The sequence below is a fragment of the Triturus cristatus genome, chromosome 7 (assembly GCF_964204655.1).
Source record: "Triturus cristatus chromosome 7, aTriCri1.1, whole genome shotgun sequence".
In the NCBI taxonomy this organism is placed as follows: domain Eukaryota; kingdom Metazoa; phylum Chordata; class Amphibia; order Caudata; family Salamandridae; genus Triturus; species Triturus cristatus.
In genome coordinates this window covers 81,492,402-81,507,335 of record NC_140590.1, presented here as the reverse complement: position 1 = coordinate 81,507,335, position 14,934 = coordinate 81,492,402, and the positions used below count along the sequence as shown (strand labels likewise).

Genomic DNA, 14,934 nt, shown 5'->3' with positions numbered 1-14,934 from the left:
GCCTGGTACCCATGCTATCAATAGCTCCAAGACCTTGGCCTTTGCGAGGTACGCATGCTATTAATATCCCCAAGACCTTGGCCTGTGAGTGATTCCCATGCTGTCAATAGCCCCAACACATTGGCCTGTGTGTGGCACCCATGCTGTCAATAGCCCCAAGAACTTGGCCTGTGCCTGGTATCCATGCTGCCAGCCCCAAAACCTTTGCCTGTGCCTGGTACCCATGCTGTCAATAGCTCTAATACCTTTGCCTCTACCTGGTACCCATGCTATCAATAGCTCCAAGACTTTGGCCTTTGCGAGGTACCCATGCTATCAATATCCCCAAGACCTTGGCCTGTGAGTGATATCCATGCTGTCAATAGTATCAAAACCTTGGCCTGTGCCTGGTACCCATGCTGTCAATAGCCTCAACACCTTGGCCTGTGTGTAGCACCCATGCTGTCAATAGCCCCAAGAACTTGGCCTGTGCTTGGTATCAATGCTGCCAGCCCCAAAACCTTTGCCTGTGCCTGGTACCCATGCTGTCAATAGCTCTAATACCTGTGCCTCTACCTGGTACCCATGCTATCAATAGCGCCAAGACTTTGGCCTTTGTGAGGTACCCATGCTATCAATATCCCCAAGACCTTGGCCTGTGAGTGATACCCATGCTGTCAATAGTATCAAAACCTTGGCCTGTGCCTGGTACCCATGCTGTCAATAGCCTCAACACCTTGGCCTGTGTGTGGCACCCATGCTGTTAATAGCCCAAGACCTTAGCCTGTGCCTGGTATCCATGCTGTCAATAGCCCCAAGACCTTTGCCTGTGCCTGGTAACCATGCTGTCAATAGCTCCAATACTTTTGCCTCTACCTGGTACCCATGCTATCAATAGCTCCAAGACCTTGGCCTTTGCAAGGTACCCATGCTATCAATATCCCCTTGACCTGTGAGTGATACCCATGCTGTCAATAGCTCCAAGACCTTGGCCTGTGAATGGTACCCATGTTGTCAATAGCCCCAAGACCTCTACCCATGCCGAGTGCCTATGCAGTCAACAGCCCCAAGACCTTGGCCTGTGCCTGATACCCACGCTGTCAATAACCCCTAGACCTTTGCCTGGTACCCAGGCAGTCAATAGCCCCAAGACCTCTGCCCATGCCTAGTGCCTATGCAGTCAATAGCCCTAAGACCTTGCCTGTGCTTTTTTTTGTTTTACGGAGTTTTATATAGCATGAACTTGACCCGAAAGTATCGGGTATCAGAGCGCTTTACACGAGCACCAGTTGCATTACATGAGGACACCTTCATATTTGTTAGGCACGGGGTAATTAAGTGATTTGCCCAGAATCACAGGATGTTGCACGTCCTTGCCGAGACTCGAACCCGGTTCCCCAGATTTGAGGTTGACCGCCATAGCCGTTAGGCTAATTCCTTTCCCCTAGTACCCATGTTGTCAATAACCCCAAGACCTTGGCCTGTGGCAGGTGCTCATGCTGTCAATAGCCCCTAGACCTGTGCCTGGTTCCCATGATATCAATAGCCCCAAGACCTCTGTCTGTGGCTAGTGCCCACGCTGTCAATCGCCCCAAGACTTTGGCCTGCGCCTGGTACCCATGCTGTCAGTAGCCCCTAGACCTTGGCCTGTGCCCGGTACCCATGCTGTCAATAGTCACAAGTTATTGCCTCATCTCTTTAGAGTTTGCTTTGTTCTGTAATTCAAGGAGTAAACACTTCATAGAAGCCGAGGAACAGGTCAGGTCCCTTTCAAGGAAATAGAGTAGTTTTAGCTCCCAGCGACAAGTACCGTCCGGGCTAGCCTGGGAGTGGGCCACAAATCCGACTGAAAGAGAACAGTGGGGGTTGAGGCCAGGCCATCTCAATGGAAAGCGACCTCTGGTGCATTTTAATATGTCTTTAGATAGAATGGAATGTTGAGAGCTCCTGCGAAGACAATAGAGTTGCTCCGGGCTTATAATGACATGTATAAGCCGTCCAATATTCCAATGTGTGGTTTTCTTAGAACATTCTACCCTTAGTGGTTGGAATGTTCTAATAGCCTCATAGCCATTCTCCAGTTGTAAAAGGTCCACACCCTCGTTATAGGCTCTCACCTGTGGCTTGGACCTATAACTTGAGTTCAGGGCCATTAACAACTGGTATAGCCCTTTGCAGCGGGCTATAAGGCTAAATTAATGCTCCCTTTTACTGAATTGTTTTTGAAACATACTTTATGACTCTAATTCTTTTCCCTCTAGATGTCTCACACACTAATGTTTTTGTACGAACGTGTGGAACCTCCAAAGACTGCAACAAGGTGGCCAGCCTGACTAACCCGAAGATAACTATAAAATTAAGCTCAACCTGCTGCACGTCTGATGACTGCACTCCCACGCAGCCAATATGTACGTGAGTCTTTATGCATGTGTGATGTAAGCCAGACCAGGTAGGAATATATTGCCTTCTATGTGCCATGAGGCTGCAGGTGACACCACTTGTGTTCTCAGTATCAGATTAACAGCTCATCTCTCTCAATATTGTCAATGAATCAGTTGACCCTCCTCTGCATCATACATGGGAGGTCTAATCTGGCTGAGAAGACGTCTCCCCTGCGCCAAACTAACCAATCAGTGACCAGGGTTTAAACGGCACCTTAGCCATTATTTCCGCAGGGGGCACAGATTCATGTAACTGATCCGCAACTTCATTATCATACCTCAGCACCGACTTAGGGGCCGATTCTGATTTTGGTCGGAATCGGAATGTGTCGGCTGGATTCCTTTCTGACCGAGCCATTCTAATGGGCTCGGTCGGAAAGGAAGCCGACTCGGATTTCCGGATTGCGGACGACAGGCTCAGAGAGCCTGTCCGCCGTCCGGAAATCCCTCAGTACTCCCCCGGCCGCCTCTTTGCGACCGAGGGAGTACGATGGCAGCTTTTCACTGCCTTTTCGTGCCGGTCTTCCCGGCACGAAAAGGTAGTCGGAAACTGTCTTTGAGGGCCTCCAGTGGGGCCCCCATGGGTGTGAGGCTACCGAATGGTGGCCTGGGGGCACCTATGGTGCCCCTCTGTAGATCCCTGCACCCGGTGGCAGACACCTTGGAGTGCCGGCCACAGGGTTCAGGGATGAACTGCACCCCTGCTATTCGCACTGCAGGCATGCATTCCGCTCGGAATGCATGCCTGCATTGTGAGGTATACAAATGCGACGGAACCCTGTTCGGCAGCATCATACTAGCAGGGCCGTAACCAACTACAGCAGGTCGGTTGGTTACGGCTCCTGCCCGATGTCAGACGGACCTGAGTCCGTCCGACATCGGAATCAGCCCCTAAGCGTGTTCCACCCAGATTGGGACTGAGACAAAAAATAGGCCCGGGCACCAAAATAATAACGGTCTTAAACATTGATCATAAAGACATTGTACCACTAGGTGTAGAGTTCCTAATATTAGCTACAAACTTCCAACATTTTGTAAATGATATTCAGAAAAGAACATAGTGTCAGACATTATTCTGAGAACAATACTCCGGTCCCAAACCAGGAGAGCACATGTAGAGTCCGCATGCTCCGCAAGATCTACAGATGGATCCCAACAGATACAAGAAAGACAGTCACCCAGGCCCTGATCAGCAGCAGACTCGACTACGGAAACGCCCTCTACGCGAGAGCCCTGACCAAGCTCATCAAACGACTACAACGCATCCAAAAACGCCTTGGCACGACTGATCCTTGGCATACCATGCCACAGCCACATCAGCCCCCACCTGAGAAACCTGCACTGGCTCCCCGTCAACGAGAGGATATCCTTCAAGCTCCTCGTCCACGCACACAAGGCACTCCACAAGACCGGCCCTGCCTACCTCAACAGACGTCTCTCCTACATCCCCAACCTCCAGCTACGCTCCGCCGACCTCTCACTAGCCACCGTCCCACGCATCCAAAGAACTACCACCGGCGGGAGATCCTTCTCCCACCTCGCTGCCAAAACATGGAACGCCCTCCCACTGAGCCTACAACAGACCCAAGACCTGCTGACCTTCAGGAGAACACTCAAGACCTGGCTGTTCGATCAGTAGCGGCCTCCCCTCCCCCCAGCACCTTGAGACCCTCGCGGGTATGTAGTGTGCTTTACAAAAGACTGATTGATTGATGGGTCCACAGGCATTGTCAGTGCATGGAACACAGTTGCAAGCAGGCCATCTGGAAGCCTGGGCGCCATTTGCATAATTTCCTTTGTAGGAATTATGAGTTATTCCTGGAAAATTATCCAAAATTACAAAAAATGATGAACCACCTTTGTGCACTACGTTTATAACACAGTGTGCATCCTCACGTCTATTTTGTATTTTGCACTTCAAAAAAGCAAACTTCCATGTGATGTGAACAAGAATCACCCCATGATCTTTGTCCACGTTGTTGCAGTGCACCAGCAATATGGTTATTACCCATCCTAAATTTCAGTCACGTAACGTGGCTTAATCTCAGGCATTTGGAGTAACATTTGTAATCCAAAATGCCGGAAATTATGCTAGTTTACACTGGTGTAAATTAAATTTCACCTAGGCCTATCCATTTGATAAGCAGGCCGGGGACACAGGCAGTACAGTATAGACCACCACTTTGACATTAACAGAACAGGTGAACACTGTATCCATGAATTGACTGTTACAAATAGTGCAGGAGATTTAGAGCCATATGTACATAACTTTTTTGGGGTTGTATACGGGCCGTTTTGCAGAATCAGCCCATTTTCAGTGGCGTAGCAAGAGGGGAGGTGTGGGGGGGTTCAGAGCGTTCGTTAGCACCCCGCTCCTAAATGTGGGTGCCGCGGGGCGGCAAACGCAGGGACTAAGGTCAAGCTACTCCTCTGCCCATTGGCGACTGCAAAAAAAGCATTTATCAATGTGCAAATCTCAAATTGTGGTTCAGTAACTTGTAAGGGAATTGCAATTTGGCTCAGCGATTCAGTATTTGAAAGTATCGTGTTTAGGACACTCCTTCCAAATACCGAATTGCAGTGCTATGTGTGAATGTTTTGTGACCAAATTACGGTCGCAAAAAATTTATTTTTTATAAACACCCCAAAGGAGGTGCTAACCATTCGCAAATAGGAGGGGATCCCCATGGGACCTCTTCCCCTTTGAGAACGTTCAACAAAATATTGTTTAAGAGCAGGCAGTGGACCCACAGACCACTGCCTACAGCTAAAAAACAAGCATTTTCAATGCAATAGGTCTCGCATTTTTTAGAGTTAGAGCTGTTGACATTGTAAACGGTAATGTTTTATACGTATGTGTTTTTGTTTTTAGTGTAGTGTATGTACGTGTGGTGTAGTGGAAATATGTTAATTTTGTATTTGTTAGTTGTGCATTTGTGTGTGGTGTGGATTATATTTGTGTAGTGTAATTAATTATGTGGTATGTTGTTTATTGGTCAAGCATTATGGTACTAAGTGGTACTTAAAGAAAGTATAAATCGGTAAAGTAAAGTAAGAGTTAACATAAGGAAAGTGTAGCTAGATCTATCAAGTTTGTGTTGTTGAGAGGTTGTGAGAAAACCTGGAAGTAAGTACCCCTGGAAAAGAAAGTGGTTCTTAAATGCATGTGTGTTGAGCACCTGAGAAAGAGCCAGTCATTTTAAATAGATAATAGGTGAAGGCAGTTTGTACTTTAGAGAGGAAGAGAGCATGCGGTTTGTGTAAAAAGAATATAAAATGTTTGAAATTGCTGTTCTGAGCATTGGAAATGAACAATAGGCTTGTTGATAGAGACAGGGTACTTGTGTTTTAGAGAAAGAGACAGGAGGAAAGAGAGAGAGAAATATGCATGTGTATGTGAAAAGAAAAGAGAGAAATAACCTGGGAGTGCAGTTTGTACCGAATGAAGATTACAAAGAGAGTATGTGTGTGTGTGAGAGACAGAGAGAGAAACAAAGAGATAAGTGTGTGTGAGATTGCTTCAGAGTATAGTGGAGTGGTGCAGGGTAGAGTACAGTGGTGCAGGGTAGAGCGCAGTGGCATAGAGTAGAATGGAGAAGAGTAAAGTGCCACTGGTTTTGAGTACAGTAGTGTAGAGTGCATTGGAGTAGAGTGCAGTGGCATTGAGACTGTTGTCGGTGGTTAACAGTTGTGCAGAGTTTCAGCGTCCCGGATGCCTAAGAACAAGCCAGGTCCTGACTCCAATGTGTCCTTTCATTGCCCCACTGGGGGCACACCTTAACAGCAGCGGGGGGAATCCATCAAAACTCTACAGAGATCATAGAGAAGAGAACTATAGTGACCTTTTGTTAAATTCAATCTAAGTGTTATATTTACGTGATTTCACAGAATTAGAAAAGGCTTGTTTCACCGAAATCATCGTTAAGAGTTAAGGGTTATAACTAGAGGATTGTAGTCACACACCCGTGGCACTTCAAAACTTAGTATCTCTGAAAGGGCCTTCAGCTGCATCTCCCTAAACTCCTACGTGGAATTACTTCACCACTCTAGACAGTTACAGAGGTCTCCATGAGGCTCCAGCTCCGTGGGTTTGCACGCGCTCATTGTTTCTTCTGAGATAGCTGCAATCTATATTTGTTGTGACAGAAGTTTGTGAATAGTACAGTGATTGTTAACAGGAGGTTTGGGTGCTACAAATTCTGTGGAGATTTTCATTTTTCATGCTTTTTTTTTTACTGTATTGATTTTAATATGTTACCTGGACATACAGGGCCCGATTCACAGAACTAACTTAAAACAAAATCCTAAAGTTACTACCATTTTCGTATTCACACTCACAGAAGGCACTTACTAATTTTGGTATTCACAGAAGGCACTTACTCATTTCGGTATTCACAGAAGTTAGGAGTCCTAACTTTAAGACTCCTAACTTTACTACTACTAAACTGAGAAAAATCCTAATTTTAAGGCTTTCGGGATTCACAGAAGGCATCTAGGAGTCCTAAAGTTAGGACTCCTAACTTCTGTGAATACCAAAATGAGTAAGTGCCTTCTGTGAATACCAAAATGGTAGTAAGTTTAGGATTTTGTCCTAAATTAGTTCTGTGAATTGGGCCCTCTATCTTTATTGTGGCTGCAGTTATGTTACAGCATAACTTATCGCAAACATCACACACCATCCCACGACCTAGGCCTCTACTGCTCAACAAAGTAAACTCTGAGTTAAAGGATCCTTTGGAGGTTTAGCTTTCGGTCATAAGATCTACTCAGTACGGAGTACATGCAGCCTCATCTTTGATAGTCGTAGCCAGTGCCTAAAGCTTCACGGATTCAGGTAAAGACCTGCCATGACAATTAACTGTGAAATCCCCCTCTATGGAGTGGTGAAGGAGAAAGAGGAGCTTTCTTGTGGAATAAAATCTCAAAATCCAAATCTATGCAGCAGTCCTGGGTCCCAATGTTCCAAGCACTCAAAGTACCCCAAGGCCCACAGTGGCCCAGAAAAGCCAAATCCTAACTAGTGGATTTAAGGATATGCACTTGTTTGACTATCTGGAGCTTCTGACCGAGAGGTACCAGATATCGAAAACACAGCTGGCTACCAGAAAAGACCTTTGACCAAAATGTGTCAAAATACCACCCTCTTTTGCGTTTTAGTAGTCCTAACCTATAAAGGCAGCTCACTGGAGACTTTGATGGATCAATAAGCAGAAGAAAAACATACAAGTTACAGAAATAAGACTATTAACGATGAAAGAAAGCTTTCAGACCCACAAGTGCTGTTTATTTGAAAAGACAGCTGCTTACGCAAACCCCATCCACAACCCCAATAGATCACTGTAGATTTCCAACAAACTGTATTTCGCCCAGTGACACATTCACAGACTTGTCTAACCCTCTGCTTACGTCTAGGAACATTTTGTGCTACATTTAGGCAACAGTGTTGTATCTGGTTGCAACACTGCCCAATCGATTTTGATGAAGAAGTGAAATGCTATGCATAGATTGTGGGGCAAAGTGTTTCTCAGACCTTGCAAAGCCCGCCGTGGCTCCCACTTTTGCTAAATAACTTTATGCTATGGAAAAACGTCTGGAGTTAAAACCTGTGAGCCACGTGTTCTAACGACGTTTATTTTTTCACAGTAGATATTCATTTCAACATTTATTGATTGTAGTAATTAATTATTAAACATTAGATTTTATCTGGTACCAATGTTCTCACCAACACCTGTGAGGAAGCCTTGACTGCTTACCTACAATTACCACTGAAAAGCTTAAATGAGTCCAATAGAATCCTAAGAAGCAAAATCCAGGCCTAGGAGGCAGATCATAATGTGTCATCTGCGACAACACACAATGCTCACTTGCAAAAAGTAACAGGATGTGGAGAAAACGTCTGGCAATGAATCTGTGGAGAAGTGTTACACAAATAGCCACGTTTCTAAGGTCAGGCTATTTCCTTCAGAAACTTGACTACAAAGTAGGAGCGGCACGTGCCACATAACTGAGCTAATTCTCAATCTCATGACCAGCACCGACAGTTTGCTCATCACGTTTCATACACTCCAGAACTTCCTAATCAAAATAGTGCTTACTTGTGAAGTAGCGCCAGCGCTGTCTTCAGGGCTCTGCAAACATGTGCCAGTGGTGTCCTCCTCATGAGACAAAAGCACTAAGGGGCATATTATCAACAACAGCCGGCCATAATTATCGCTCAGCGCTCTTAGCGTGAGGATAATTATCGCCGGCTAGCGTGAATTTTTATCGCTGAAATAGCGTGCTATTAGCAACGCTTATCTCAATAGCGATAAAAATCTACACGCTAACAGGCTAACGTGAGATTATCGCTGGAAACCCAGCGATAATCACACGTTACCTTGTTGATAGGGACAGGCAAACTTAGCCATGATATCCTCCTTCCATAGGATATCATGGCTAAGTCTGAAAATTAGCAGACGTAAAAAAGCAGCGTTAAACGCGGTTAGCGCTGCTTTTTTTGTCTCTAACAGGGTTAGCGACATTCTTGATAATAGGAGAAATGTCGCCTAGCGACATTTCTCCTATTATTTTACTCTGGAACGCCCCCTTTGCATCTCATTAGAGATGCAAGGGGAAGCGTAGAGTAAAAGGGTGCTAACATGCAAATTTGCGTGTTAGCACCCTGTTGTTGATAGGGTGCTAGTTTTATCTCTGCTTTTTTGGCTTTTAAAGCCAAAAAAGCAGAGATAAAGCCCTTGTTGATATGCCCCCAGACACCTTACTGAAGGCGACAGAGGGCAGATCAAACACGGCTTCCACCAACGCTGAACAAAAGCTCTCCCCCCCCCCCCAACAACTACTCTTGCCGCACAAGACACAATCATCAGAAAAATACATGCAAGTGGCAAAGCGCACGTCGTTGGGTCAGTAGGTGGGGTCGTAGAAGATAAGCCACAATTTAAGAGGAATACTTTAAGATGCGACTCCCAAAAGAGACCAAATTATTTTACATTTGAGTTTCTTTCCCTAAAACACATTTTAAGTTAAGGTGTGAGGGTGCCGTGACCTATGTTAAGCTATGGTACTCCTATTGCAGTTAGTTAAGTGGAATGGGCTTGTCTTCAGAGAATTTCAACTGGCCGCTAAAAGGAAGAGATTATTTTTTTGTGGTGCCTGCTGACCCAAGACACTTAACCACTCTGACCCTTAAAACAAAGCAAAAGTCAATATGTTGCGATGAGGGCTTCCAGCACTCCGAGTTTGTGAATAAAGGGGCATATTATCAAGCACAGCGTTAAAACTATCGCCGCTTTAGCGGCAGAAAACTGCAGCTAAAGCGGCGATAATGGGCTTGATAATGTGCCACAGAGAAGTCCCATAGAAGCCCATGTGGACACCAGAACATGGGCTTCTATGGGAATTCTCAAGGGCATATTATCAAGCCCATTATCGCCGCTTTAGCAGCAGTTTTCTGCCGCTAAAGCGGGGATAATTTTAACGCTGTTTCTTGATAATATGCCCCAAAGTGCGTACGTTTTGGACTTGCTTATTCACTAATATGTCATGCTTCTGATTACCATGGTACATCAAAGGCGATAGCAATCATCCTCTTACACACGCGAAGAGTCCGACATTATCTACGACAGAATAATGCAGACATGCATTAACACCAGTCATGTCTTTGAAGTACAGCCTGCAAATAAAACATGTGTTGCAATCAAATCTCTTGGAGAAGCACTGATCTTTCACCAGTGCGCCGACGGCCCATTCAACAAGCATTTACAATGCAACGGTCTCGGCATTGTTAAAGTTAGAGCTATTGGCATTGCTCATGACAATGCCGTTTCTTTAAATGTTTTAAAAACAAAAAACATAAACAAAAATAATGTCATGAGCAATGCCAATAGCTCTAACTTTACCAATGCCGAGACCATTGCATTGTAAATGCTTGTTAAGAGAAGAAATGGGTTAGATGAGTCTTGATGGACAGCAAGTATCAGACCTACAGGCCTGGAATTTCGGAGACACCAGGAGGGAAGCAGGGGACGGGTCCAGCCCTCCCCGAAATCAGCAGGAGATGCAGCCCAGTTCAATGCCGGGATCCAACGTGGCAGTAGGCTCAGGGACCAGGGCCAGCATGTAGTTCTTCCCAGTTATTTATGTTAAGTAGCTGAGCCAGTCCTTCTCGGATCTGCACCACGAAGGGTGGGTCGGACGGTGTCCTTCCTTGACCTCCTCAGAGGGTGGGTCCTGTACTTCACCGGACTCTGAGGGGCAGCCGGATGTCCCGCGTGGGGCACTCTGAGGTTACAGAGATTGCCACGAAAGCCGGCCTTGGGCACCACTTGCGAGAAGCCCAAAGTTCTGGACACAGCCGTGCGTGTGTGCTTGGCTGGAGCCGAGGCTGCAGTGTGAGGTGAAGTGACGGGAAGCTCTTTCTCCTTTATAACAGCGCTGTGCTTGAGGAGGGCGGGGAAGGAGGGGCCCTGGGACGGCTCCATCACTGGCCGCAGCACACCAGGGTGATTTTTTTTCCTTAATAGTTGGAAAAACACCAATAAAATATGAATCCAAGAGTTCGTGCAGAGAAGGGAGAGGCGGAGCTGAGCTGCTGATGTCCCGGAGACCCGAGGGAGAGATGAAGGCAGGGCGTGCAGAGACAGCCACGCAGCACAGAGAAGACAAGACAGAGACGAGATAAAGGCATCTAGTAAGGAGTGCGTAGACAAGAGACAGCCGCACTGCAGAGAGAACAGAGTAAAGAGGCAGTAATAACACAGAGACCTAGTGACAGAGAGAGAGTCATAGAGCGCAAAGGGCAGAGACATGCGACAATTACACAGGAGGAAGAACGGAAACAATAGACAGCGAAGAGATACGAGAAGGTCACACAGCAAGTAAAGCAGACATCTATAGCGCAGGTAACAAAGGCAAGTCACCAACAGGACAGCAGCATGGACAAGTGGGAGGCAGCATGGTCTACGTGCACAAACACGGAGCCACAATCGTGCACACACCAAGCCCCCCCCAAAAAAATCACATAGGAAAGGAGACATCCTACTAACAAACACACCACTGCCTTTATCCGAGGCAGAGCAGAAATGCCTCGGAGAAACGCAGTGGCGGTTTCGGATTCGGGGGCGTGTTTTGCTTTTATCTCCTCTTGCCATTGGCTGGAGGAGATAATTAGACTTTCTGAAAAAAACACGCCCCCCGATCCGAAAAGGACGGGGCCTAATCGGAATGACGGACCTCTTCTCCAATGGCTGGCCAGCATTCAAGAGGCCAGCCAATGGAGAACAGGGGAGAAGAGGGGCGGGTTCAAGCCTCTCTTCTCCAAGTCATTGAATCTCGGATCGAGACTGCGCAAGCGCAGCCTTCGAGCCGAGACCTAAAAAGGACAAAAGCACAGAGCAAAGCCGGAATGGTGGGAAATGTGGAAGCCATGTTTGTAATGTCAAATAATGTGCAGGCACAAAGAAAGCCACACGAGCTGGACTTACCTCATGTGTCAAATACGAAACTCAGCAGATTGCAAAGCTCATACAAGGTCCAGGAGGACAGTATAATACGGTTATGCTTCTGAAATGTAATGCAAAAACCGATTTCAGTTGTATAAAAAGGTTTCATATTGCTTTTCCGATACACTCTATATCTGTCAAATATTTAGCACATTGGTTTCTATGTTGCTGCTATACAATGTAAGGATTCTACATTATATGCAATTTCAATACACAAATAAAGTCTTTAATACACACGCACCAAACTGGCTTTCTTCATGCTTTCTAGGAAGAGGCTAACTTCCAAAAGCAGACCAAGACCCAAAAGGAAAATGTAATTATGCTTCTTTAAGTGAGCAGTACATCACTGATCTGGTTCTATCCACCTTGGAAAAACGCCTGTCTGAGGCCCGTCGGAGGTGTAAGAAACTGAAGGCATGTACGAGAGTAAACACGATGTAGAGGACGGTTGTTTAAACCTCAGACGTCATACAAATACCAAAATGATTGACATGGAAAGAGGACGTGATTGTATCGGCTGTCAATGTTGGCCATATTGTGATTGGCTGCATTTATACATGTATAGAGATGTGGCCCAACTAAGAGACCTGCCGACTTTGGGCGTAGGAAAGGGTGTTCGAGTCCCGCCGGCACTATTTTAAAAATGGAGTCGGTAACAATTAAATTTAAAGACATCTCGGATCGGTGAACAAACATTCTGGAGCAAAAGAAAACAAGGGGGAGGGGGCAATGCATGGAGCAGGCGCCCTCAAACCGCTCTGTTCAAAGACATGCAAATGCTGCTCAAAAGCCAAAGCGGGGGGGTGAAGTGCAGGGATGCACGGAAAAAGCCCTGGAACCACGTTAGATTAGAAACACCCTCTGACCAAGTCTGATTAGCAGGACACCCAGAAATGCAAATGCTGTGTGTGTGAGCTCAAAAGGTGAAAAGTCAACCAAAAAAAGAGTGCCCTCAAGGTACGGTAAATAGGATGAAAGCGTAACAGTACATGTAAGAGGGCCAGTAGGCATGGGAGGTTACAAAATAGAAAAAGGCGGGACTAGTGACTATATAAACCAATGGAAAGCAGCCGTTTCTAAAGGACAGTGAAAGGAGCCAATAAGAAAGATGGGTGTTGCCATTCACCCATATACTGAATACAGCATATCTCGAAGAGACAGCGCAAGCGCTGCCTATGCGAGACCTAACGAAAGCAAAATGTTTTCTTTTCTTTTTTTAAACACATCCCATTTTCATTTAACAAAACAGGCTGCATTTAAAACAAATGCTTTATTTAAAAGCAATCACAGACATGATGTTCTGCTGACCCCAGTAGGCCACCATCGCTGTGATGGCTATCATTCCTAATGGGTAGTGAACTGCGACCTACCTCATAATTAATCATGAGGTAATTCGATTTGCAACCCACCAGGAATCACTATTTAAAAGATGTAAGTTTTATTACAACAGGAATTGCTGTTTCCTAAATGCAATTCAGTAAACATTGCAATTAGGAAATCGCAGTTCTAGATTTTTGTACATATGACCCTTACTTTATTTTATTGCTAATGGGACAAGATGCTCATTTGTGCCCGTGGCACAGCCTTCTGAAGAAAGCTCAGGTGGCGACTTAGCCATAGGTGTGACTTTGCGCTCAGCCTCATTCTCCACGCACAATTGATGGATGGGAGTGGTGTTCATCCCAGTAGTTTTTTGGTGCTCCTTGCTGGACCTGTCTCTCTTTAAAGCACTCTAAATGGCAGTTCAATTTAGATACTTTGGGCCCGATTCACAAAACTAACTTAAGACAAAATCCTAAACGTACTACCATTTTGGTATTCACAGAAGGCACTTACTCATTTCGGTATTCACAGAAGTTAGGAGTCCTAACTTTAGGACTCCTAAACGCCTTCTGTGAATACCGAAAGTCTTAAAGTTAGGATTTTTCTCAGTTTAGGAGTAGTAAAGTTAGGACTCGTAGCTTTAGGATTCCTAAATGCCTTCTGTGAATACCGAAAGTCTTAAAGTTAGGATGCTTCTCAGTTTAGGAGTAGTAAAGTTAGGACTCCTAACTTTAGGACTCCTAAATGCCTTCTGTGAATACCGAAAGTCTTAAAGTTAGGATTTTTCTCAGTTTAGGTGTCCTAAAGTTAGGAGTCCTAACTTTACTACTCCCAAACTGAGAAAAATCCTAACTTTAAGACTTTCGGTATTCACAGAAGGCATTTAGGAGTCCTAAAGTTAGGACTCCTAACTTCTGTGAATACCTAAATGAGTAAGTGCCTTCTGTGAGTACCAAAATGAGTAAGTGCCTTCCGTGAATACCAAAATGGTAGTAAGTTTAGGATTTTGTCTTAAGTTAGTTCTGTGAATCGGGCCCATAGAACCCATTTGGTCCTAGAAGAATGACAGACTAGGAAAGTTTTGCCCTAAATGTTAGTTTTCAGCTTTTTTTTTTTCGGTGTGGCTGTGTCTTCTTGTTCAGAATAGTTTGTTAAATTTTAAATTAACAAACAGACAATACAAAAACTAGTACAATGAAAGTATCCAATGAGAATATATGGAGATTATCAACATCAATTAAATTTTAACAGGTACATCATAATATAATATAGTGCTAGAGAAAAGTGAAAAAGGAGGGAGAAGAAACAATTATACATATGTTATTAATAATCATTAAAATAGAACTACTATCAAATAGAAACCATGCAATAATATCGATAAATAATTAACTTATAGAAAAATACATTTTAAGAAGACAAATAATTATCAATATGTTTCCAAAATAAATGATAAGAATTACAATTATGATTAACACCATTCAAGGATAAATGGGCTCCTCTTCTAGTAAAAATTACCCATGACCACCAAAAATGAACAGATAATAATGAAACGTCTTTCCAACATGAGATAATGTATTTTAAAGCTGCTGATAACAGGAAATTAAAAAGTTTACCTTCTAAGTCAATTAATTTTTGATAAAGAACGACAGATTTACAAATTAGCAAATTAAATGATAAATCATTAATGAATA

General features: G+C 44.7%; 1 protein-coding gene across 1 annotated transcript in view; it reads left to right on the top strand.

The window, feature by feature from the left end:
• LOC146808873 (phospholipase A2 inhibitor and Ly6/PLAUR domain-containing protein-like) overlaps positions 1-14,934 on the top strand; it is a 93,796-nt gene that overhangs the window by 36,299 nt on the left and 42,563 nt on the right. Inside the window, exon 3 of the mRNA XM_085614795.1 lies at positions 2,241-2,387. Within this exon, the coding sequence (XP_085470921.1) occupies positions 2,241-2,387 (147 nt within the window). The remainder of the gene's footprint in view (positions 1-2,240; positions 2,388-14,934) is intronic.